This window comes from Pipistrellus kuhlii, unplaced genomic scaffold, assembly GCF_014108245.1.
Source record: "Pipistrellus kuhlii isolate mPipKuh1 unplaced genomic scaffold, mPipKuh1.p scaffold_m20_p_1, whole genome shotgun sequence".
NCBI classification, from domain to species: Eukaryota; Metazoa; Chordata; class Mammalia; order Chiroptera; family Vespertilionidae; genus Pipistrellus; species Pipistrellus kuhlii.
This window is the reverse complement of record NW_023425404.1, coordinates 137,867,795-137,893,993: the sequence shown is the minus strand read 5'-3', so window position 1 is coordinate 137,893,993 and position 26,199 is coordinate 137,867,795. Positions and strand designations below refer to the sequence as shown.

Sequence of the window (26,199 nt, the reverse complement as noted above, 5' to 3'; positions counted from 1 at the left end):
AGAATCACAATATAGATTTCCAGATACCAGGGATGTAGATAGTAGGTACCACTTTGAGAGAGGATGACCATCTCAGTCATTCTGTAATAATATCTATATTTCTGTATGTAGATCAATTTATTTTAAACATATTCCTGAAAAATTACTGGTATGTTTTCACATTTATCCATCTGAAGTAGGTAACTTCATGTTTTTAAAACTAGCTAATGGGGGCTGCACTCCTTGCTTTAAAAAGTAAATTGTTTGAAAAGCAAAAGGTTCTGGAAGAAGTTTACTTTCTCCAGGTACTGGTAGTGATGCTTTTACATTGATTGAAAAAGCTGAGGAATATACTAATTTTATCTTTTAAAAAAATTGAGCTAATTAAAATATAACATTTTGTATATTTAAGGTATTCTTTTGTTTTTTTAAATTGGTTTCAGAGAGAGGAAGAGAGAGAAACATCAATGATAAGAGAGAATCATTGATTGATTGCCTCCTGTACACCCCTACTGGGAATTGAGCCCGCAACCCAGGCATGACCAGAATTGAACCATGACCTCCTGTTTCCGTGTTGATGATCAACCAATGAGCCACACTGGCTGGGTTAAAGTATTCTTTATATGCTTTGGAATAAAAAATTCAGTTCAGAACAGTTTTACTTAATCCACAATTTTCCTGTAATTATTTACCCTTTTTCATTTCAAGAATACTGAGTATCAATTACAGCATCAAAAATTTGAAAGATAGGTTGATATAGACAATTAGAACATAAAAGCAAAGAAAAATAGTAATTCATCAGTGCTACCATTACCTAAAGAATACCAACAACAAAACAAACAGGAAAAAAAAAAAGATGTAACCACAGATTCCATTTATGAAATGAATGCAAATCAGACTGTTCCTAAATCTTTTATTTTTGTAGTCATTTAAATATTTCACTGTTGAAAACTAGGCATTGGGAGAGATGAAAAGCATAATGAAGATCTGCCTTTAATTTGATTAATTTGAATTAGTGACAAGTTATTTTAAGGTTTGAAATCTATAGATTCTAAAGTAACTATTAATTTAAGAGGTAGATAAGTAGACTGATGTGTCATTTTCTATAGTCATTGAAACCATGGAAGTACTATTATATAGTATAATTTTCAGTAGGTCATAGAATATCTCATAATACTGAGTTCAAAACAAAACATTGACAATATACTTAAAGGTTAGCTTTAGAAGTAAGAAAATATTCTTAATCTTTGAGTTTAAATTATAGGGGATTTTCAGTAATTTAGAGGTGAGTAAGAGATATGATAGAAATGCAATCCTTTATTTAGGTAGAGAGGAATACCTCTTGACTTAATAGCTATGTTAGGGAGAAAAGAAGCTGCTTCAGAGGTAACAGTTCACGTAATAGCCCTATATGATATGCTCTAAGAATTTGAAATGAAGGAAAAGAGGGATATTGTTTATGGAGGGTACTTGTCGTACCATTTTTTTTAAACTATATTTTATTGATTTTGTAAAGAGAGGAAGGGAGAGAGATAGAGAGTTAGAAACATCAATGAGAGAGAGTCATCGATTAGCTGCCTCTTGCACACCCCCTCCTGGGGATATGCCCGCAACCAAGGTACATGCCCTTGACTGGAATCGAACCCGGGACCCTTTAGTCCCCAAGCTGACGCTCTATCCATTGAGCCAAACCGGTCCCGGCTACTTGTGGTACCATTTAAGGAGTTCACCCTCGCTGAGTGAAAGGATTATGTAGGATAAATTATGGTTTGAAGAACTAGATCTCTATTGACTAGAACATTCAGTAAGTTGTGATATTCAAAAGGATGATTCTAATATTGGTTATTAGAGAACTTTCATCAATTAGGTATATTTATATCCTTAAATTTTGTATTAGTCTCTCATGAGACATTCTATAAAAGTTTGTCTAATCATGACTCTGATGGTATCATTGGAGTGTTAAATTTAGAATGGTATATTATAAACCCAAGGGAAAATAAGGTTTGAAGTATAAGAATATGTTTGAGGCTTTAGATCAAATGTATGGGAACAGCAGCAGATATGAGTGATCCATAAAATGAATTTTAATAAGGAGTAGGAATGAAGATAAGGAATAGATGGTTCTTTTGAATCTTATCAATGGAAAAGGTATATTTATGACTAGAGGCCCGGTGCATGAGATTCATGCACTTGGTGTTAAGGGAGGTCTCTTAGCCCGGCCTGCTCTTCCTGGCAGTCTGGGAACACCCTCTGGATGTCTGATGATGGCTTAGCACTGCTGCTGAGGCGGGAAAGGCTCCTGTCACCAGGGGGCAGCTCCTGCGTTGAGCATCTATCCCCTGTTGCTCATTGTGCTTCATGGCAACTGGTTGTTCCATCATTCGGTCAATTTGCATAATAGCCTTTTATTATGTAGAATTAGAGGCCCGGTGCACGAAATTCATGCACGGGGATGGGGGGTCCCTCTGTCCAGCCTGCACTCTCTCCAATTTGGGACCCCCTCAAGAGATGTTTAAACAGGCAGTTGGATATCTCTCTCACAATCCAGGACTGCTGGCTCCCAACCACGCGCCTGCCTGCCTGCCTGCCTGCCTGCCTGATTGCTTCTAACCGCTTCTGCCTGTCAGCCTAATCACCCCCTAACCACTCCCCTGCCAGCCTGATCAACACCTATCTGCTCCTCAACCTGCATATTCTCCTGATATTGCCCCTTCCGATTACCATTTGTTTCGTTCTTTGCAAAACTTTCTTCTTGGAAAAAAATTTAATAATGAAGAATGCCTCAAAAATGCATTGACCGAATTTTTTGCATCAAAATCACAAGAATTTTACAACAGAGGGATTAAAATGCTTCCTGAGCATTGGGCACAAGTAGTAGAAAACAACGGCAACTATATTGTTGATTAAATTTTGTTGTATTGTTTAAATAAATTCGATTTTAAAAAGTATTAGAAAACGACATTAATTATTACTAGACCTAATAAAAATATTGTATTTTGAATTTCTGGAAAATATAGAGTGAAAATTATGCAATTTGATGGCTTAGTTTGTAACTGTAATATAGTAGTCCTCACTTAGTGTTATTAATAGGTTCATAGAATTGTGGTGAAACAATGGATGACAAAACTGATTTTACCATAGGCTAATTTGATATAAACAAGACTTAGATTTCTTCTGCATCTCATCAGCATTTTAACAAAACAGAATTAAACAGAACAAGCTGTTTGAGGACCTGCTGTACTTTCATTATCAGGCTCATGGAAAGACTATTACCAGTGTTTCCACCTTCACATGCTGCTTCTTAAGCACATACAATCATTATAAGAAAATGGTGATAAATTAGGTATAAAGTAAGTTAATTAAAAATCCTTTTGGTTTATGGCAGACTATTAGCAAAGGAAAATACGACCCCACTCATTTTGTGTACTTTTTCATGAAGCATGTAGTAGAATACCAATGGTAATTTTGAACAGAAATGTACTCTTCAATGGTAAGCCACTTTAACCATTTTAATAGTATTTATTTTATTAGGGAACATTATATGTAACTTGTGAATTTTTAGATTTTTAATTAAATATGTCTTTTATTTTCAGAGTTCATGCGAACTCCATGTGTGGATGCTGGATTGATTTCACCACTGGTGCAGCTGCTAAATAGCAAAGACCAGGAAGTGCTGCTTCAAACGGGCAGGGCTCTAGGAAACATATGCTATGATAGCCGTAAGTGTTGAAATATCAGTGATACACTTATAAACTTTTGCTTAAAGATTATGATTTTTCAGACTAATTTCCCTTTTAATCTTAGCATTGTCTTTTCTAGGCTAAGCCACTAACATGGATCTATATGACAGTACTGTCTCTGAATGAGAATGTTTATGAACACAGTTTTTTAAAGTTTTGAAGTCTGTCCAAATAAATTTTTATTTCATTTTTTTAAAACATATTTTTATAGATTTCAGAGAGAAAGGGAGAGGGAGAGATAGAAACATCAATGTGAGAGAGAATCATTGATCGAGTGCCTCCTTCACGCCCCACACTGGGGATCAAGCCTACAACCTGGGCATGTGCTTTTGACTAGAATCAAACCTGGGATCCTTCAGTCCACAGATGAATGCTCTATCCACAGAGCCAAACCCGGCCAGGGCAGTCCAAATATACTTTTAATTACTTGCAATTCAGTAAAACCATAAAAACTATTACCTTCTCAAAAGCTAGATTGGCCTACTACATCTGCATTGAGTCCATTCCTATTTGTCACAAAGCCATTATCACCCTCACCGTTTTCTGTAACACACTGTTATAGGCAAAAAAAGAAAGCAAGAACTTGGATATGGATATATTGCAAAAATTTTACACTTCCTACTTCTCCTTTGTCACATATATGTAAGCAAAATATAGAAAAATTTTGAGTACATTTAATTTAATTAGATTTATCCTAATTTTCCTTAGATTTATGTTTTCTGAGCCCAAAACAAATACTTTAAATTTCACCTTTAAAATTTCCTAGGAATTTAATTCTATTATATAACTAGGATAACTTTTATTGCTTATTTTCTTCATTGAGTTTATGATTCACCTTTTACATGAGTTCTATTTTGTTGTAAACACACTAGACAAAGCCTTTTTATAATAGGCAGTGCTTCCAATAGTGATTTGTGCACATAAACCAGATATTACATAAGGTAATAAACTTATTCATTTATGATAAAAGAAAGAAATTGAAAAAAGGGTTAAAACTACAGCTTTCAGTCATAACTTGTCTGTAGCAGTGGCGGTAAGTTTAGCCTCCTATATTCTCCTTTACTTCCTTTTTCTGGAACATTAACTATTATGTCTGAAGAAATAGATGCTAGTTCTTTTTTGCTAGGATGTTAACTTTATTTACAAAATTCTAGTGCTGTATGTTTATAATTTACATTTTCATACTTAATGTTTTTATTAAACACTATAGCTTACAATGTTAGTTTTCAAGAATGATCCACTTATTTATATTTTACATGATTAATTTTAACAATATATATTATAAAGACTTCTACAGAGTAATTGTGAATGATTGATGGCATATACTTGGAGAGCACTGATCATTACAATCCTGTTTTATTTTTAGAATTTAAGGCTATCCAGAGTATTTTTTTAATATTTTTAATTTAGTTATTCTTGAATTACCCATTATTTGAACATAGGAGATACCTGTTTAGTATACTTTTGCCTTGAGTTTCAATTAATATTGCTAAAATAGAAGAAACAGCCATAGTGATTTATTGTTTCATATTGCTCTGGTTGTTATGGGCACAGAGTAATTTTATTTCCTGTGTTCTAAAGATCCTTGAAGTTAGGGTAATAAATGTCTAATAAATATTATTATTATTTTGATGAAACCGCAGTCCATTATTATAGTGTTTTTATCATATCCATTTACTCTGTTCTTACAAGGTATACAGTATAAAATCTTTAGGCTATGATGTTCGTTTTTTAAATTTCATTTATCAGTAATATTTATAGCCACTTTGTTCTCATTTAATTTAATGGAAATTATAGTTCCATGGAAAATTGAGCATAGTGAATACAGGCTGTTTTTTATACTTTTAAATCTTTTTTAAGAAAAATGAAGTTAATTGTCCTAAAAATTAATATAAGAAGTAATTTATTACTATAAATCATTTGATGAAATGTGTTCATTGTGTCCTGTTTATGCATATAATTTTCCTAAGAATGTATGTTTATTTACCTTTTATTTGAAATTAATTTTCTGTGAAGTTCTTATTGATTTTTCCAAAGAATTGTAGGAAAAACATAGTACCTATATTTGAATTACAAGAATAACATAAAAATCTATAAATATGATGCTATGTAATTGACTTGTGAATTTACTTGAAATGTATTTTTCATATTTTATGACAATTGGCAGTTTGAAAGGACCCAGAAATTAGATTTCTCTTTTTAAAAGTTTTGAATGGCTTCTATTTTAATTTTAACTTTCCATCTTGAGAATGTAGTTTTCTATTATCCTTCAAAGAATACAAGAAGTCTTATAAATACAAGAAGTCTTTTTCTTATAAATAACAAGAAGTCTTTTAAATACAAGAAGTCTTTTTCTTATAAATAATATGTTTTAAAATTCACATTTGTGTTTTATAAACCTTATACATTGGAATAATGTTTACTTACATTTTATATACTCTAAATGTATAATTTTTTGTGTGAGTTTATTCAGAATAATTCTAGGTTTATGATAGTAAAGAACCACAATGAATTCACTGTTAGAAATATAAATTTGAGAAATGTGTGCCTATTTTACAGATTTTTATTTTAATATTAAAAAGTAAAGTGTTTGCAAGCATATTTCAGTTATATATAAATCCATGGAAATCTTTTGAAAATAGGTTAGATTTCAGTTTTACTAGCTTTTACCAGATCTTAGGAAAGCTTCCTAATGGGAGGAAACAATCTTACATAATGCTAACATCTGGTAACAGACGATAAAACTGCTCAATGGGACATAGTGAGGCTTAATTGTTGATGAGCTTTTTAATTCCCAGGCTGTCTCTTGCATATAGAAATGAAAGAATCGCTTTGTGGAAACATTAAAATACCTGGTCTTTTTTTCTGTTTTTCCAGAAAATATTCAAGGCACTTCAGTTATAGATTTCTCTTTAGAACTATGCAAGCAGACTTTTGATATAAGCAACATTTTAAACTCTCTTGCTCTTGGACTTTGGCAAAATAACCTTTTCTATCAAAAAAGAAAGTTGTATTTCATTTTTAGAAATCAGCAAAGTTGTGATTGGAATATGCTAGGGATTGTGATTTTAAATAAACAGAAGTATTACCCCTAATTGGTGTGGCTCAGGTGGTTGAGCATTGTCCCATGCAACAAAAGATCGCCATTTTGATTCCCAGTCAGAGCATGTACCCAGGTTGCGGGTTTGACCCCTAAAGTCAGGGTTAAGGTTTCTCTCTCTCTAAAATTAAAAAACAAACAAACACGTTTAAACATTTCAGTAATGAACATCTTTGGCCTGTATAATTACATGTTCCTTTCCAATGAGTTATTTTATCTTCCTTATATGGCTATCTTTGCCCTTTCTTTCAGTATTAGCTTTGTCTATATAGCTGTGCACATTTTAAATTGCTGATATATTTAAATAGTTTTACAGTATTGAAGAGCTCCATATTAAATTTACACCTTTTATAATTCATAGGGATAAATTGATGATGGAAGAAGTTTTTTCCTGTTTGTATATGTTACTGCTTAAGGTTAGGAAATAATTGATATGGGATATACTGTTTAAAAGTTAGATAGTAGAAGCTTGAAGAAAATGATTACATGATATTAAATATATGTGTTTAATACATTCGAGAATATGTATAATATATAATTCAAATTAATACATGTTAAAATTGAATAACTGCCTTTTTTGCTGTTTAAATTGAATCTTTTTAATTTTTTATGCCTTAAAAAAAGGTGAATAATTAACCTTTTCCTGCTGAATAGAGTTGTACTTCTAGAGAAACTGTACTGTTATCACTTCAAGTTGAATTTTAAATCAGAGCTATATGGACATGTGCACATACACACACACACACATAGACTAGCATGATTTATTTTAGCATGAAATAGTTTGATACAAAAGCATCTTTTATTTCTAAAATAATTGGAATAAAATTTATTTTGATCTTGAGCAGTTGGACTAATTGGAGCAATAAATTATTTCCATTGTTACCTGAATGTTCTTTAGAAGTCATTTAAGAAAATTTTATGGAAATAATTTACTTCTTTTATATGTAACCACAATCTTCTGCTAATAAAATAAGTATATAAAAACATAGGAAATAGTGTAACTTTAGTGATTTCTTTAGGAAATGTCTGGTGATTTATAGATGTTTCATTATTATATAAAGGCTTTTTGAGAAAAGTATAATTGTCAAAAAATTTTGACTGATGTGAGAAATCTATTGGATTACAGAAATTAATACCACTATCAGCAGACACACATGAGCTATGCCATGCCATGACCTAATTTTATACTGCATCTGTGGGACTTGTGCTTTCCTGTTCCTGCACTATAAATGTAAATATTTGGAATTTTCCTCATGAAGGCAGACTTTAAACCTGGATATAATGCTCTGTCACAAGAAGCTTTGTGCTTCTTTTTTGACATATGAATATTTAACAGTCATGGTGGTTGTTTTTTTTCATGAGTCATTTTTATAATTTCACTGGGGTAACATTTATAGCTTTTGTTTTTAAATCTAGGCTTTCATGCATTTTGCCTGCACCTGGATCATGAGTAAAATGCATTTTAAATTTTAGTAAAGATATTGATGGGTTCTAATTTTTCAGGGAACCATAACTGTGTGGAAATCACACGCAACTTTTTAAAAAGTAATTTGATGTTAAAATTGATCAACTAATAGCCAAGCCTACAGGTGAAAATATTTCATGATTTCTGAGAGTAGCGTCAATTGCATAAATCTTACATGAAGGTCTCGTCCCTTTCCTTCTTTATTATTCTGAATCATTGTGACATAATTTCTTCATAGTCTTTTCAAATTTTACTTCTTATCACATATTTCGTTTAGCTCTGATTTTTTTCTTATTTTGTGATTTGGGTGATTATTTATTGCAAGATTAATTAGAAAAGTTTTACATTAAAGTCAGCTTCAGAAAAGGACTGGTGTATTTCTATAGTTGCTCTATTCACAATAGTCCCCAAATAGAAACATAACAAATCTCTTTAAATATGAATGGATTTAAAGTAAAAATAGTAATGTAGCCATACAATGGGATACTATTCAGTAGTAAAGAAGAATAAGTCATTTAACATACCTGCCACTATTGGTGGATCTTAAAATCATTAGGCTGAATTAAAGAAGCTAGATATAAGAGATTACATACTGTATGAATCCAGAAAAACAGTGGGTTATTTAGGGCCAGAGGCAAGGGAGAGATGATCTGTAAGGGAACATGAATAATCTTTTCATTGTGATGAAATGTTTGATATTTTTATTGTGTTGGTAGTTTCTGGGTTGTTCAGAACTATTAAATCTCATCAATTACACATTTTCAAATTTATATACCCTGTTTCCCCCAAAATAAGACAATGTCTTATATTAATTTGTTCTCCCAAAGTTGCACTAGGTCTTATTTTCAGGGGATGTCTTATCTTTCCATGCGCTAGGTCTTATTTTCGGAGGATGTCTTATTTTCGGGGAAACCCGGTAGTTTGTGTTACATAAGTTTTTTCTTAATAGCTTTGCTAAGGAAGATAATCCATCAGATATCTAAACAGTAAAGTACATACTGTTTTTTTCTTTGTTCATATAATAAATACAGATAAGGACTTGAAGGACATTCTGAGAAATATGACCATGAATCTTTTTTTCCTAAACCCTCTAGGTAAAACTAATTTCTTTATTTGTGCTTCCATTGTACTCTGAAAACTTAATTGTGTTTATTGCTTAAATATTTTTCTTCATGCTTTTCTCTTCTTAACTGTGAATAACTGTCTTTGTATTTCTCAAACCTAACTCAGTATGTGAAACATTGTAGGTATCCTGCAAAAGATTGATAAAGGCAGGGGAATAAATGCTAATTTGATGAGAGGTCTTAAATAACTTGACTAGTTGATTATGCAATGTACCATATATCATTAATCAGTAATCTAAGTTAATATTATTCCTAAAATATTTTAGTTTTGCTGGATAATCTACTTCATATTATGGAATCATAATTTACAGATCTTACGTGAATATACTTATGAACATAATGAACATTTAATTTCTGTGAAATTTTTTAATAAACTGTTTTTCCCTTTTTCTCCATGTGTTCTTCCTCCATGTCTGCATCACAAAAGCATAACATTTCAAACAGATAAAGATATTAAACTACTGAATCTGAAAGACAGGGTAAAAATATACTCATGAATAAACCTGCATCATGAATTTGTGTTTTAACTTTTTAGAAAAAATATTGGTATTTTATTCTTTTTTAATTATCGGTCTAGTAATAATTAATGTCGTTTTTAAACATTCGTTTAAAATCTTGCTTGGCGTTGACTTGTATTGACATAACCTTCAAACACGTGGTATCTACAGAACGTGTGAAGTGCAATTAACAAGTTTTGCTTGAAAAAGTTTGTGTTTGGTTTGGTTTTTGTTGCAAAACTAGGGCTAAGAAGATGGCGGATGAAGAGCATATTCGGCACTGCATGCTTTACGAGTTCCAATTAGGAAGAAAAGCAAGTTGAGGCTGCAAAAAACATCTGTAGTGCTATTGGTCAAGATGCAGTTAGCGCCAGAAAATGCCAGCGTTGGTCTGAGAAATTTTGCGAGGGAAATTTTTCGTTAGATGACAAGAGTGGTCGAGGCCGTGTGTCCAATTTTGATCAAGAAGCTCTTCAAGCTCTTTTGGTGCAAAATCCTCAAATTACCCAACAAGAGCTTGTGACAACTTTAAATTGTTCACAAAAAACAATTTCCAGTCAATTGCATGCACTTGGCAAAGTTCAAAAGTTTGGAAAATGGGTTCCTCATGAGTTGACCGACAACAACCGTAATCAAAGAGTCACAATTTGCAGTTTGCTCCTCTCTCATCAAAACCGTTTGCCGTTTTTAGAGCAAATTGTTACCGGAGATGAAGAATGGGTGCTGTATGTTAATTTGAAAAGGCGGCCTCAATGGTTGGACAAAAATGAGGCTCTGCAGCCCACGCCAAAACCTGACTTGCATGAGAAAAAAGTGATGTTGTGTGTTTGGTGGAATTTTAAAGGAATTCTTCATTATGAACTTTTACCATCTAACCAAACCATTACAAGTGCAGTGTATAGTGCCCAATTGGAAAGGTTAGCCCAAGATTTAAGAGAAAAAGAACCCGTGCTGATTAATCGGAAGGGCGTAATTCTTCACCACGATAACGCACAACCGCATACTGCAAGAATCACTGCTGAAAAACTGCGCCAGTTGGAATGGGAAGTTCTCCCTCAACCTGCATATTCTCCTGATATTGCCCCTTCCGATTACCATTTGTTTCGTTCTTTGCAAAACTTTCTTCTTGGAAAAAAATTTAATAATGAAGAATGCCTCAAAAATGCATTGACCAAATTTTTTGCATCAAAATCACAAGAATTTTACAACAGAGGGATTAAAATGCTTCCTGAGCATTGGGCACAAGTAGTAGAAAACAACGGCAACTATATTGTTGATTAAATTTTGTTGTATTGTTTAAATAAATTCGATTTTAAAAAGTATTAGAAAACTACATTAATTATTACTAGACCTAATAATATAAATTTAAAGATCACAATCAATTTTTAAAAATCACATTTTAATAAAGACATTTGCTGTTTATTTTGATCATTATTTACTGAGAATTCTGGTAAATTTAAGTAACTCAATCATTTCATTAACTCATCAATGGTGTAGTTTGGGGATTTTCAGTAATATTTTTCATTTAGTTTTCTAAGGCTTCTAAAATTCTTAATACCTGTGGCTTGCATTCACTGAGAACTAAAGCGCTCTTTGGTTGCCTTCTGCATGCACCCTCAACAGGGCCTGGGGAACTTATGAGCCCAGACTGGAACTGAACCTGGGACCCCTCAGTCTGCGGGCTGACTGAGCCAAACCGGCTAGGACAAGTTGTAATTGTTTTGACTTTAAGCATCTATTCTGAATCACCATTTGTTCACTGAGAGTATATCAACGATTATTGCTTCTAGACAGTATCAATTTCAGAACTCAGCCAGAAAGTATTCATAAATCAGTTTTACAGCTTATTTTATAAAACAAATTTTTTAGTTATTTGCCATTAGTCTTTTTAGGCTCTAGTAATACTTAACTGGGGAAAATAAAAATGAGAGTCTGGTTTATAATGATTAATGATTGGAAAGCTTCAATGGCAAAATTCAAGGTTTTATTTTAATGTGTTAAAGGACCCCCCCCCCCACACACACACACACAGCATATTGCTTCCGCTGTCCACAAAAAGGACACAGTAGAACAGAAATGATGAGAGCATGTCAGATCTAAAAGGGCATTCTGCAGTTGTCTGCTTCTTTTTCTAGATCAGAAAGTGACATCAACAGAAATTAAGGGGCTTTTTTGTGGTCAAACTTAATAAAACTCAAAGCTTATATAACTCAATGATATTACATTTTTTCTAATATTAAAAACTTCTAGCACAGTCTCTGTGGCTCGGTGGTTGAGCATGGACCTATGAGCCAGGAGGTCACAGTTTGATTCTCAGTCAGGTTACGTCTCAGGGTTATAGGTTTGATCCCCACTGTGGGGCATGCAGGAGGCAACCGATCAATGATTCTCTCTTGTCATTGATGTTTTTGCCTCTCTCTCCCTCTCCCTTTCTCATTGAAATCAATAAAAATGCATATTTTAAAAATTTTGAAAAATAACTTCTACCTTTCTTCGGAATTCTTAAATTAACATTTAACATTTTAGGTAACAAAAAATTATAATTCCCATTCTAACAACCAAGCCTAGTCCTAGTATTTCATCATAAGATGTTCTTTCCATTCATGTCTTTAGAGACCTTAAGCTTATGCCATATCAACAGCTTTCTTTACTTGAAAAAGTTTTATCTTCTATTGAAATAAATCTTCCTTTCCTTTGCCCTTTATTAGCTATAATTGAACTTAACTTATGAGATACTGAAAATGATTAGAAATAGTTACCTATAATTCTACATTTAATAGTGGAGAGGGTAAAAAAGGGAAGAAGATTTTATCTTCTGTAGATGTCTTCTGTTTCTCTCTGAAGTAGGAATCATGGTTCCTATGAAGATTGCAGAGGTTGGGAAAGGGAGGAATTTTATAGAGTTGTGACTATTTGGATGGGTCATAATGGGCAATATGACGGGACCTGCAAAAAGATTGTGCAGTACAGTTTAAGGACTTGTTCATACTTACAAGGCCTATAATTTTACAGAGTTAGACAGTTGTATAACTTGTTTATTTTTTACTGTGTTTCTAAATATTATTCTTTAAAGCACATCTCTTGGAGTTTTAGAAATTACTTGATTTCAAAATAGATATCAATGAATGGATGTGTGACTCTCCATGAATTTTTATAATGATATAGGAATTGTGTTATTGCCTCTTTGTCTCTTCAAGTTCCTACCGATTATATGTGAAATAGATTTTGTCTGTCGACTTCTATTTATTTGCATTATAACTACTATTATATAGATTGGTCTTAATATTTTAATTCATGATAACTCTAAAAATATTTTTTTAGAAAAGATACCAAAGAACTTTTCAGAGATGAATCTTCAAAAATTGATTCTCAATTAATACTAAGACTATGCTATCATTGTCTTGCTGAACTGATTGGCAAGGATATTTCAGTATATAATTTTTAGGATTTAATAAAGGAAGATGAGTTAGAATTCATATTTTCCAAATCTTAATTAAGAATGCTGGTATTTAATCATAATTTCTTTAAACAAAGTCAGAGTTTAAATGTAAGAAGAAGTGGTTTTTATACGTCATCTTAATTCACTTATCAGAGCATTGTGTCTAATGTACATATACAATAAAAATGTCATTTGTATTTGTCTGCTAAGTGCCTTAGCTTTCTCTTGGGCTATCAAGTAAACTTTTTCTTTTTAAGTAATAGGTGATCTTTATTTTTATGGAATTAAACCCCTTGTTTTCAAATCTCCCATTTCCCTTTTCCCATCATGGAAAAATTTCAAACTTGTCTTCAGCAGGGTTAAGGCCACTGACAAGAATTTTTGCTCCATATCAAAGCACAGTCCAGTCCAGCAACTGGCTAGCTTAACCTGTATTCCCAGTTGCAGTCTGTTGCCCGTAGGGTCCTCATGGCCATGGGCCATGCAGTTGCTTAAGACCACATGGCAGCTAGCCCACGGGCAAGTTCAGGTCATGGAGCAAGAGAGGGAGAGGGAACAAGGGGAATTTGAGAGCAAATTCTTTGGGAATTTCTTAACCTTCCAAGATTACGCATGCTTGCAGTGGCTTCCTCCCAGCCCATCCATGGTTTCCTGGGATGGACTGTCAGACAAGTACCTTCCTTGTATCACCTTCACTTCACTGTGCAGGTGCCCACATCCCCCTTTGGTGGATCCCTTCCCCCAGTGAATGGTCAGGTGCTTTTAATTAAGTAATCTTAAAAATCAATCTTTATGGCCAAACACTCTTAAGCCTCACTGTAGTGTGTGGATGTGTGTGCAGCCTATGCATAGCCAACATCATTAATTAACACCCATCAAGTGTTATGTGCATGCTGCTTTTATAGCAACAGAGGGAGAGGCAGAGCATAATCCATAACACTTTAGAATGTTAAAGGTGGACTCTTTTCATTTGCTAAAACTTCTTTGAAAATACAAAAGATAATGAATTCAGCAGTATATCTACATACACATACTTTTTTTTTCTCATTTTTCCAAATATTAATTTTTAAAAATTTTAGATGAAAGCTAGTCTGACCAGCTCCTGGTTTTATTTTTCAGCTTAACAATGTTAATCAGCTTAACAATCACCCTCAACCTTCGGACCAACTTGGTTTTATTTTTCATGGAGTCATAATTTTCTGAGGTGCTGCATCATAATTATTAGCACAGTAACTATTCCTGATATCACAAAGAATTGTTACTTCTAGTAGTTTGACCAAATGGATACACAGGGAACCAAGAGCCTGTTATCATATAAATAATTAGGGGTAGGAGGGAAATTAAGATCAAATATGTATGTAGGCATAGTTTTAAAAATAAATTTTTAATGTATTTCATACAGAGAATTTAAAGTGATATTAAGCCACAAAAGTGGAAAGTAGCATGAAATTTATCGACTTTTAAATTATAAAAATAAATCGATATTTAGAAAAATTAATTTTAGACAGAATTTACTATTACGCTGCACTTTCTGGATTTCTTTCACACCCAGCACCCTGTTGCCTCCCAGTTGTCCTCCTCAGTCTATCAAAGATTTGAGCCTTTTAACTTCTCATTTAGGAAAGTTGGTGATGATAGAGATGATAAAATTTATAAGGCTTTTCTGTAAACATGAATGTAAAAATGATCCAGAATTTACTTCAGTTATACTATTACATAGGTTTTATAGTCAGTTTCTATTAGCTGTCTTTTTTTTCTTTCAAATTCTCATATCTATATGTGTATCCATTTACCTCTCTCTCTCTCACTCTCTTTCTCTCTTTCTCTCTCCCTCTCCCTCTCTCTCTCTCTCTCCCCCTCTTTCTGTCTCCCCCGCCCACTCTCTGTTTTCCCCTCCCTCTTAAACTGTTCAGGGTTTCTTTTTTCATATGCTGTATACTCTTGATACAAAATTAACAGCCTTACTAAACATACATCAGAGTGACTGTCACAAAGACTTGTTCCTTTTATACTCTGAAATAGTTTCTACCTCATCCATTAAATTTCATAAACTTTAAAAATCAAATAATACCGAAGTAGTAGTGAAGAGGTGAGCTCACACACTACTGGAGGGAAATGTACACTGGTTTTGGAAACCTATTTGTCATTATCAAAAAAGTGGAAGATGTACAGATTATATGAACCAATGATACTGTCTGTGCATTATAAGTAATTGCTCAAACCTAGGAACAACGCAAGTATTAATCAGAAAAAGAACAGCCAAATAAATGTGATGTGTCTATACAATGCGTATATTACAGCAAAGAAGAATAAAACAGTGGATGGGTCTTATAAACATATTATTGAGTGTAAGAAGGTAGGCATAGCACAATAAATACAACATGATTTCATTGAAATAAAGTTTAAGAAGATGAAGCTTAAACCATATGTGGTGATTAAAACATAAAAATGTGCACACACACATTCATGCTTAAAGTGAATGATAACTTACCAAATTCTAGCCAGAGATCCTAGGCATTCAGTAAATATTGAGTGCCTATTGTGTACTAGGCATTTGCAGCATAGTACAAAATGGAGAAATATTTGCTGCCTATTTGGGGGAAAAATGTAACTAAAATCAGAAATTGGCATAGACTATAATACATCATGATAATTTTATTCAGTGGTGTTTTTAGATATTTTTTTTCCAGCTTACTGTATAACTTGTACCTGGTAATGAAATAAACTTAGTAACAATATTTTTTGAGATATAAATATTTTACTACTATCTGCTTTTGGCTGCTTAACAGTACTGGAAGTGCACTATTTCTTTTATATAAAGCCCTGCTCTTACATAGTGTGAAGAAAGAACATAATTATGCTGAAAACTAACTTGTGTGACAAGTCATCATTAAAAAATATAGCAAGGCTTACAGATTTGCTGGGCTACACTTTATCCAGTGGTTGGGTAACTTAAAATTATGGAAAATTACGATACAAATTTTAGGAGGAGCAGCAACTGCGTGAGCAGCCTGCTCCTGGCCAGCTAGAGGAGCCACCACTGTTACAAACAGCATCCACTAGAGGAGCCGCTGCCAACTGAGGAGCAGCCTCTGTATAACTCAACAACTAGATCCTTCATTGAAAGCAAAAATGGTGAGACAAACCTCCAAAGGAAAGAAAAGGAGGAATAGCCAGAAAGCAGCTATGTGAAACAGAGGCATGCAATATGACAGAAAAAGAAATCAGAATAAGAGCGATACAGTCCATAAACCAGGTGGATGAAAAAAATTAACTTAGGATCAAGAAGAAATAAAGAGTGATATAGCTGCAATAAAAAAAAAACACAAAAAAACAAAACAAAACAAAAAAAACAACACCACGAAACGTTTCAACAGTAGACTAGGAGAAACGGAGGACTATATTAGTAAGTTAGAAGACAGGGAAGCAAAACATAACCAAACAGAGCTCCAGTTGGAGAAAAAAATTAAAAGACAGGAGGAGAGCCTAAGGGAGCTTTGGGACAACATGGAACGAAGCAACATACGAATAATAGGAGTGCCAGAACGAGAAAAGGAACAAGGATTAGAAAACCTATTTGAAGAAATGTCAGAAAACTTCCCTGATGTGGGGAAGAAGAAGAAAAAAAAAAAATCACAGAGTCCCAAACAAAATGAACCCAAAAAGATCCACACCAACACACATAGTAATTATGATGGCAAATGTTCAGGACAAATAGAGTCTTAAAGGCTTCAAGAGAGAGACAGAATGTTACATACAAGGAATCTCCCATTTGATTATCAAATGACTTCTCAACAGAAACACATTAGTTTAGAAAGAAATGGAAGGAAATTTACAAAGGGATATAAAGCAAAGGACTGAATCCAAGAATACTCTCTCCAGCAAGGCCATCATTCAAAATTGAAGGGGGAAATTAGGAGCTTCACAGAAAAAAAAAAAAAAAAAAAAAAGGCTAAGGGGTTTTATCACTACCAAGCCAGTAATGGAAGAAATGCTAAAGGGACTGGTATAAAAAGAAGAAATAAAAAGGTAAGAAGGAACACAGGTACAAAAAATAAAAATAGCTACGAACAAGTACCTATCAATAATAACTTTAAATGTAAATGGACTAAATGTTCCAATCAAAAGACATCGAGTGGCTGAATGGATTGAAAAATAAATTAGCCATATATATACTGTCTACAAGAGACAGATCTCGGAACAAGGGATTCTCATGGACTGAAAGTGAAGGGATGAAAGTAAAGGCCATAACAAGAGAGAAGGAAGACCACTTCATAATACTAAAGGGATCCATAAAAAAAGAGGGTATAACCCTGGTAGATATATATGCACCCAATGCAGGAGCACCCAAGTTCATAAAACAAAACAAAACAAAACAAAACAAAAAACTCTTAGAAGATATCAAGGGCAAGATTGACAACAATACAAGCATAGTAGGGGACTTTAGTACCCCACTGACATCACTGAATAAATCTAGACAAAAAATCAAAGAAACAGCAATCCTAAATGACCTACTAGATCAGATGGATTTAATTAATGTCTTTGAACATTTCACCCCAAAGGCACGGAATATGCATTCTTCTCAAGTGCACATAGGACATTTTCAATGTTAGATCACATATTGGGTCACAGGCAAAGTCTCTCCAAATTCAAGAAGATCAAAATCATATCAAGCATCTTCTCAGAACACAATGGCATAATAGTAGAAATTAACTAAATAAAAACAATCAAATCAAGCCAAACACTTGAAAGCTGAATAACATGCTACTAAACAATGATTGGGTTATTACCAAAGAGATCAAAGAAGAAATTCAAAGTATCCTGGAAATGAATAACGATGAAAACACAACAACCCAAAACATGTGGGACACAGTAAAAGAAGACCTGAAAGGGAATTATAGCTCTACAGGCCTACCTCGAAAAAAAAAAATGGTAATAAGTCATCAAACTCTGCAACTTAAAGAATTATAAAGAGAGCAACAAGAAAACCCTAGAGAGAGCAAATGAAGTAAATAACATGGATCAGAGCAGAAATAAATGACATAGAGACAAAAAAACAAAACAAAACAAAAACAAAAATTAATGAAACCAAGAGCTGTTTCTCTGAAAGGATAAATATGATTAATGGATCTCTAGCCTGGCTCACAAGAACCAAATAGAGAGGAACCAAATAAACAAAATCAGAAATAAAAGAGGTGAAATAACAAGAAACCCCATGGAAATACAAATAATTTTTTTAAATACTATGAACAGCTCTGTTCCAATGAACTAGACAACCTAGAGGAATTGGACATATTCCTAGAAAAATACAACCTTCCAAACTTAATTAGGAAGAATCTAAAAATTTCAATAGGCCGATAACCATGGAAGAAATTGAAGCAGTCATCAAAAAGCTTCCAGCAAACAAAAAGCCTGAGGCCAGATGGCTTCACTGGGGAGTTTTACCAAACATTCAAAGAAAAACTAAACCTATTCTCCTCAGACTATTCAAAAAAATTCAGGAGGAAGGCACACTTCCAACCTCATTCTATGAAGCCAGTATTACCTAAATATCACAACCAGATAAAGACAACACAATAAAAGAGAACTACAGGCTAATTTACCTCATGAACATAGATGCCAGAATCCTTCACAAAATTATATCAAGTAAGATTCAGTATTACATTAGAAAGATCATACACCATACACAATTAGGATTTATTCCAGGGATGCAAGGATGGTACAATATTCACAAATCAATAAAATTGATACATCACTAACCAGATTAAGAGATAGAAATCACATAGTTGTATCAACTGGTGAAGAAAAAGCATTTGACAAAATCCAACACCCTTTCCTGATAACCCTCCACAAAATGTAAATTGGGGGACTCATACGCAACATAACAAAAGCCTTCTGTGACAAACCTACAGCTAACATCATACTCAATTGGCAAAAACTAAACCCATTTCACTAATAATAGCAACGAGACAAGGATGCCCACTTTCATTATTTCTGTTCAATATAGTAGTGGAAGTGCTAGCCATAGCAATTAGACAACAAGAAGAAATAAAAGGTATCCAGATTGGGAAAGAAAATGTAAAACTGTCATTCGTAGATGACGGTAGTATACATAGAAAATCCTAAGAACGCCATCAAAAAATTATTAGACTTAATAATTGGCAGTGTTGCAGGATACAAAATTAATGCCAAAGAATCTATGGCATTTTTATACACCAATAGTAAACTAACAAAGAGAGATTTAAAACACAATCCTATTTACCATCGTACCAAATAAATGAAGATAGCTAGGAATAAACTAAGGAGGTAAAATAACTGTACTCAGAAAACTACATCACACTTTAAAAAGAGATACAGGAAGACAAGACATAATCAGATGAAAGAACATACCATGTTCATGGACTTATAGAATCAAGATCTTTAAAATATCCATACTACCCAATGCATTCTATAGATTCAATGCCAACAATATATTTCACAGACCTAGAACGAACTCTCAAAAAATTTATATGGAATAAAAAAAGACCCAGCAATCCTGAGAAAGAAAAATAAAGTAGGAGGGATCTCAATACCAGATATCAAGCTGTATTACAAAGCCACTGTTCTCAAAACTGCCTGGTACTGGCACAAATAGACATGTAGACCAATGGAATAGAATAGAGAACCCAGAAATTAACCCAAACCAGTGTGCTCAATTAATATTTGACAAAGGGGGCAAAGACATACAATGACACACAATGGGGTCAAGACATTCTCTTCAATAAATGGTGTTGGGAAAATTGGACAGATCCATGCAAAATAATGAAATTAGACCAGCAACTCATACTATATATAAAAATAAACTCAAAATGGATTGAAGATTTAAACATAAGACTGTAAGCCATAAAAATATTAGAAGTTTCCACAGGCAGCAAAATCTCAGACGTATGCCAAAGCAATATCTTCAGATACAGTTCCTAGGGAGAAACTAAAGATAAAATAAGTTGGACTACATCAAAATAAAAAACTTCTGTACAGTAATAGAAACCATCAAGAAAACAAGAAAGGCCACTGTATGGGAGAACATATTTGCCCTTATCACTATAAGGGTTTAAACTTCAGCATTTACAGGGAACTTATACAACTTGAAGAAATAAACATAACCCAATGAAAAAATGGGCACCATACCTAAATAAATATCAATACTTTTAGAAAGAGCACATGAGAAAGGCCAAGAGACATATAAAAACATGCTCAAAGCCACTAATCATTCGAGAGATGGAAATCAAAACAATAAGGTGGTACCATCTCACACCTGTCAACAAACGACAAGTGCTGCTGAGGATGTGGAGAAAAAGGACCTCATGCACTGATGGTGGAAATGCAGACTGGTGCAGCCACTGTTGAGAACAGTAAGGAATTTCCTCAAAAGCTGGAACTCCCATTTGACCCAGTGAACCCACTTCTAGGAGTATATCCCAAGTAACCAGAAACACTAATCAGAAAGGACATATATGCACCACTATGTTCATAGCAGCACAATTTACAATAGCTAAGATTTGGAAATAACCTAAGTGCCCATCAGCAGATGAGGGAATTAGAAAACTATGGTACCTCTACACAATGGGAATACACGCGGCGGTACAAAAAAGAAGTTCTTACCAGTTGCAAAAACATGGATGGAACTGGAGAGCATTATGCTAAGTGAAGTATGCCAGTCAGAGAAAGATAAATATCACATGATCTCATTCATTTGTGGAATATAATGAACAACAATAGTTCCAGAGACAGAGAAGCATCGATCAGACCTCAGAGGGAAGGTAGGTGAGGGAGGGGTTAAGGAGGAGAGAGCAACCAAAGAACTTGTATGCATACTTATAAGCCTAACCAAAGGACACAGACACCAGGGAGGTGAGGGCATGAGTGGGGGTAGGGCAAAAGGGGGATAAGTGCACATATGTAATACCTTAATCGACAGAAAAATAAAGATACGAATTTTATTGAGGTAACTACTCAGGTTGCTTCACAATCACAAGTTACTTATGATAAGAGTTAAAAGTGAACCTGCATCCAGAGATAAGACATTTTTATGTAAAGAACCTTTGGAAATTATTTTTAAGTGAATAATAATACTATTTCAATATAATAACATAAATCTATAGAGCTATCTTGACTGGAAAAATAGTTTATTCGGAGATAGGGAATGTGAAAGGGAAGCAATGAAAGGAAGAAAAATTATATATTTGTGGTTATGCAAGACAAATATGTAATTAGTCTTCTAATTGTATTATATATTGCATTAATAAATTGGGTGAACAAATTTGTATTAAAATATATTGAAGTGAAGTTTTAAAATATGGACTTGTGCATTACACGTGTCTTAATAGATATTTTAAATAATTTGTAAGATGCCCTTAAAGACTTTTGCTCCTTTTAGTTCAGTAAAAGAATGCAGTTATAATTTATTTCATTGCATTCTCTGATTTTAAAAAAAAACTTTAATAAATAAAATTCTCTTAATTTTATTTCCCTGGTTCATTGGTTAAAAGAAGGGGGGAGAGAGGGAAGAAAGATGGGTATAAACATTCCTGTAGTGTAGGTTAATATTTTTTCAACTCAGATATCTATTATTATCTGTGCTTTCCTTTGCTAGTCTTCTCAAATTTGGTAATAATGTTATTTCTTGAGTTTATTCCCTGCAACCAACTCTTAATAATACATGAGTTAAAAGCAATGTTGTAGACAATCCAAACAGGGCAGGAGGGGGGAAGATAGGGAATGGGAAAAGGAAGCAAAAAAAAACACACTATGGCTCTGCTACACAAATATCTAATTTGTCTTGTATTCTTATATATTGCATTAAATTGGATGAACAAATTTGTATTAAAATATATTGAGGTGAATTTTTAAAATATTGACTAGCTGAGTTTTGAGAAGTCAGCTTAGCTTTTACAGTTCACTGCAGATAGACTTCACATAGTTTCTAAGCCTTAGTTTTCTAGTACATGAAGTTAATGCTAAGCTTTTTAAATTCAAAGCATACACTATTTATATTTTGAAATCTCATATTTACTCAGCAATGAGAATAAAAATATATTTGAACTTTGTAATTTAAAGGGTGGTATATCCTGTATGTTCACATTATTGAAAGTCTGAACATTTATATTTGTAATCCTAATGTTCAGTTTTCTCCATCATCATCCAATTACAAATTGTTCAGCAATTCAGATAATTTATAATATTATTAGAAAATAAAACTTTGGAAATTAAATTTCTAAATGAAATAAAACTTTCTTCCTAGCTCATCTGACAATTAAGTTACCCTGGCAATTAAGAATTTCCTATGATCTTTTAAAGTTGATTAGCATAGAGCCCTGTTCTTATCTATATAATCTATATAATAATATAATAATATAATAAAATGACAAAAAACTTTTCATTTTACTGTGGATTTTCTTAAAATATATTGAAATTATGAAGCAGGTATTTATGATACAAAGCTATATAAGTTGTGTTTTGTATATTATAAGAAATGATACATATTGTTTCACTAATATTATTAGCTATACTAGAGGCCCAGTGCACACATTCATCCACGGGTGGGGTCCCTCAGCCTGGCTGTAGAGAGGGCCAATCCGGCCAGCCAGCCAGGGGAGGGATTGCAGGAGGTTTGCCGGCCCCAGGAGGTTGGCTGTGGGAGAGCACTAACCACCCGGGGGCAGCTCCTGCATTGATTGTCTGCCCCCTGGTGGTCAGTGCGCATCATAGCAAATGTTTCGGTCGTAATGGTCTCTTAGGTTTTTATATATATAGATAATATTAATAGACAGTGATTCAATATATAGGACCTTAGTTTCAGTTCTTTCATTAGAAAAATGAAAGTTCTTTATTTACTAACTTGATAGCTATATTTCCTTCGTGAGCAATTTCTTTTATTGATCCTTATTAAATGCTTCTATAGCTGCATTATCCAGTGTGATAAGCCACTAGTCAGATTAGACTCTTTGAGCAATTAAAATGTGGCTAGTCTGAATTGACATGTAGCTGTAAGTATAAAATACTTTTATTTTGAAGAGAATGTAAGATATTTTATTAATAATTTGTATGTTGATTGCATGTTGGGATGATCATACTCGACATATTGAATTGAATAGAATATATTGCTAAAATGAATTTTTAACCTCTTTTTACATTTTTAATGTGGCTATTAAATTTATGTATGTGGCTTATATTTATGGCTGTCAAAACTGTTGGACAGAACTTTTCCTAGATTCTTCTATATTTTATATAAGAAAGTCAGATTTAGAAAGACTTTTTTTTTTTCATCTCTTTCCATTCTTATGTTCCAGGGTTAGAAATTATTCTAAAGCAATTTATATGTTCCAATAGTTAAATGACATCTGTTGTATATAATATGTACGTATGACCATCATTTAACCATTTGTTGTAACGTTGAACTACTGGTATATTGGTGTGTTCTAGATTGAAGAGAAAAAGGAAAAGTGAGGTACACAAACTACCAAGAATTGAAAAAAGGAACATGCTTATGCACCATAGAAAATGTCATTTAAAAGACCCTAGTCCTAATATTTAGGCATTATATATTGTGATCTAGAATTATACTATGCCATAGACAATTTCCTTTGATAATATCTAACTTTGAGAACCACTGATAGAAAGATATAGTTAGTGGTTTTCAAGGTGAGAAAAATTTCCAAAAGAATATTAATTTCTATTTTTTTTTACTTCTTATGGAAAATTGTCATTTGTGAAAGAGGAGAAGGAAATTTCATGAGATAGTCATAAACTCCTAAAACAGTTCTTTAAGCTCCTATTTGATGCCATTGGAAATAATCTTTTCTTCTCTTAGGAAGTGGTTATCTCTTTTCCCCATCCCACCCCATTTCCATGTTTATTTGTTTTGTTTTGTATTTCCAAAAAGACACTTAATTTTCTTCTTAGGTTTATATTTTTACTCACTAAATAAGGAATAGCACTGTTATGTTTTATATTTGAAACTATAAGGTACATTTCTTTTTTCTTTTATTTTAAATTTAACTCTTTGTTTTACAGATGAGGGCAGAAATGCAGTTGACCAAGCAGGTGGTGCACAGATTGTAATTGACCATTTAAGGTCACTGTGCGGTAGAACAGATCCCGCCAATGAGAAGCTCTTGACTGTCTTTTGTGGCATGCTGATGAACTATAGCAATGAGAATGGTAAACAAAATTGAAAACTTGCTTTATCTCGGGGGGAGAAACTAAAAATCATCATTACTATAGCAAAAAACAAAAATATTTGGAAACATTATGAACAAAGAATTTGTGACATATAAAATTAGTAATTAACATAAAATTACAGTTTTGAAAAACACAGAATGGTCCAATTTATTAAATGACACTAGTTATTAAAGGAACTAAAAAAACAAAACAAAACAACAATGGTGTATGGTTTAAGATTTCTTGCTATGAGCATTTAAAAAATAAATTATTTAAATAGCTTATCCTATCCAGGTGACTCATTTGGGATATGAACATTGTCCCATACCTCTAAAGGTCGCAGACAAGTTTGATTCCTGGTCAGGGGCACATATCTAAGTTTTGGGTTTGGTCCCTGGACAAGGAGCTTATGGGAGGCAACAGATGAGTGTTTCTTTTTCTTTTTTTCCGCATCCCTCTTTCCCTCCCTCCCTCCCTCCTCCCTCTCTTCCTTTAAACTTAATAAAGCCATATCCTCAGGTGAGGATTTTTTAAAAAATACCTTCATGTTAATTACTTCATATTAATACCAGGAGTAGCTTTAAAACATAAACACTGTAAATACAAAAAACAACCATAAAGACTGTCTTTATAAGTTATTTTATCTAGATACTAGATTTAATTGTAAGAATAACAAAAAATTTTAATATAATCTAGCATTGTAAAAATAAAGTTTAGAGCAATTCAGATTTCTTATTAAATTGAGAAATTTAATAAGTACTTTATAGCCTGTGTGGTTGTTAATCAAATGAACATAAAAAGAGTGGCATGAAGGTTTCACTATACTTTTAATTGTCATAAAATTGATTTACTTATTATTTTATATGAATTACTTTATGGGTCAGATGTTAAAATTCTAGTAGTTTCCTACAATAGAAATTAGTTCTTTCTGTGATTTATTTCATAATGCCATTTTAAGTTGAAGTCTATGATAGAGACATTTTATTTGTATATTGACCATGCAATATTATTCTTAACTTTCATGTGTTTTAGAAACATAAGGCCTTTTAGAGGCATATTTTTAAAAATTTTTCACTTAATAGTCATGGGTTCAAAGAAATATTCTCAATAATTGAAAAAAAAGAAAAAAGAAAAAAAAAAAAAAAGAATGTCCATAACACATGACCGGGTGTTGGAAATTATAGCAAATAGCAGGGGCTGTGGCTCTTGTCCCATTAAAAGGGTAGAACCACTACCCTCTTCTCTAGCTAGTTGTTTCTGTATGGCAATTTGGTCAAATGATACCAAATATTTTCATTATGGGGAGGGAGGTAAGCTGAAAATCCAGCTTTGCACATGACACCTGATTTTTAAATGTTCAATTACATTTGCCTTTTTAGCACTTATAAGTTAAACAGAATGTTTCCTGGGATTACATTAATCCAAGAGAAACAAGTTTTAAATCTGAGTTAAAATTATCCATAATAATAATAATTTTCTTTCATCAAATGGCTTGTCTATTAAACCCAAACTAATAACAAATGGTAGTCTTTGTTACAAGGTCAATTCCTTCTGTTTTACTTGTGCTGTCATGGAATCGTTTTTTAAAAGAAAATGTCCTAACTATGAATAAGAGAAACAGAAACAATAGTCTGGGTAACCTATAAAATGAATAGC

At 33.0% G+C, this 26,199-nt stretch overlaps 1 protein-coding gene across 14 annotated transcripts in view; it reads left to right on the top strand.

Moving 5' to 3' along the window:
* Positions 1–26,199, top strand: part of RAP1GDS1 (Rap1 GTPase-GDP dissociation stimulator 1) — a 114,503-nt gene that overhangs the window by 40,964 nt on the left and 47,340 nt on the right. For 12 of the 14 annotated variants that reach the window (XR_004983140.2, XM_036411013.2, XM_036411020.2 and 9 more), the window contains 2 exons: positions 3,573–3,698; positions 24,397–24,543. Coding sequence is in view for 13 of the 14 variants with exons in the window: in XM_036411013.2 (XP_036266906.2) it covers positions 3,573–3,698; positions 24,397–24,543 (273 nt within the window). In the remaining variant the exon portion in view is untranslated. The remainder of the gene's footprint in view (positions 1–3,572; positions 3,699–24,396; positions 24,544–26,199) is intronic. The other 2 variants (XM_036411038.2, XM_036411031.2) reach the window with 1 other exon arrangement.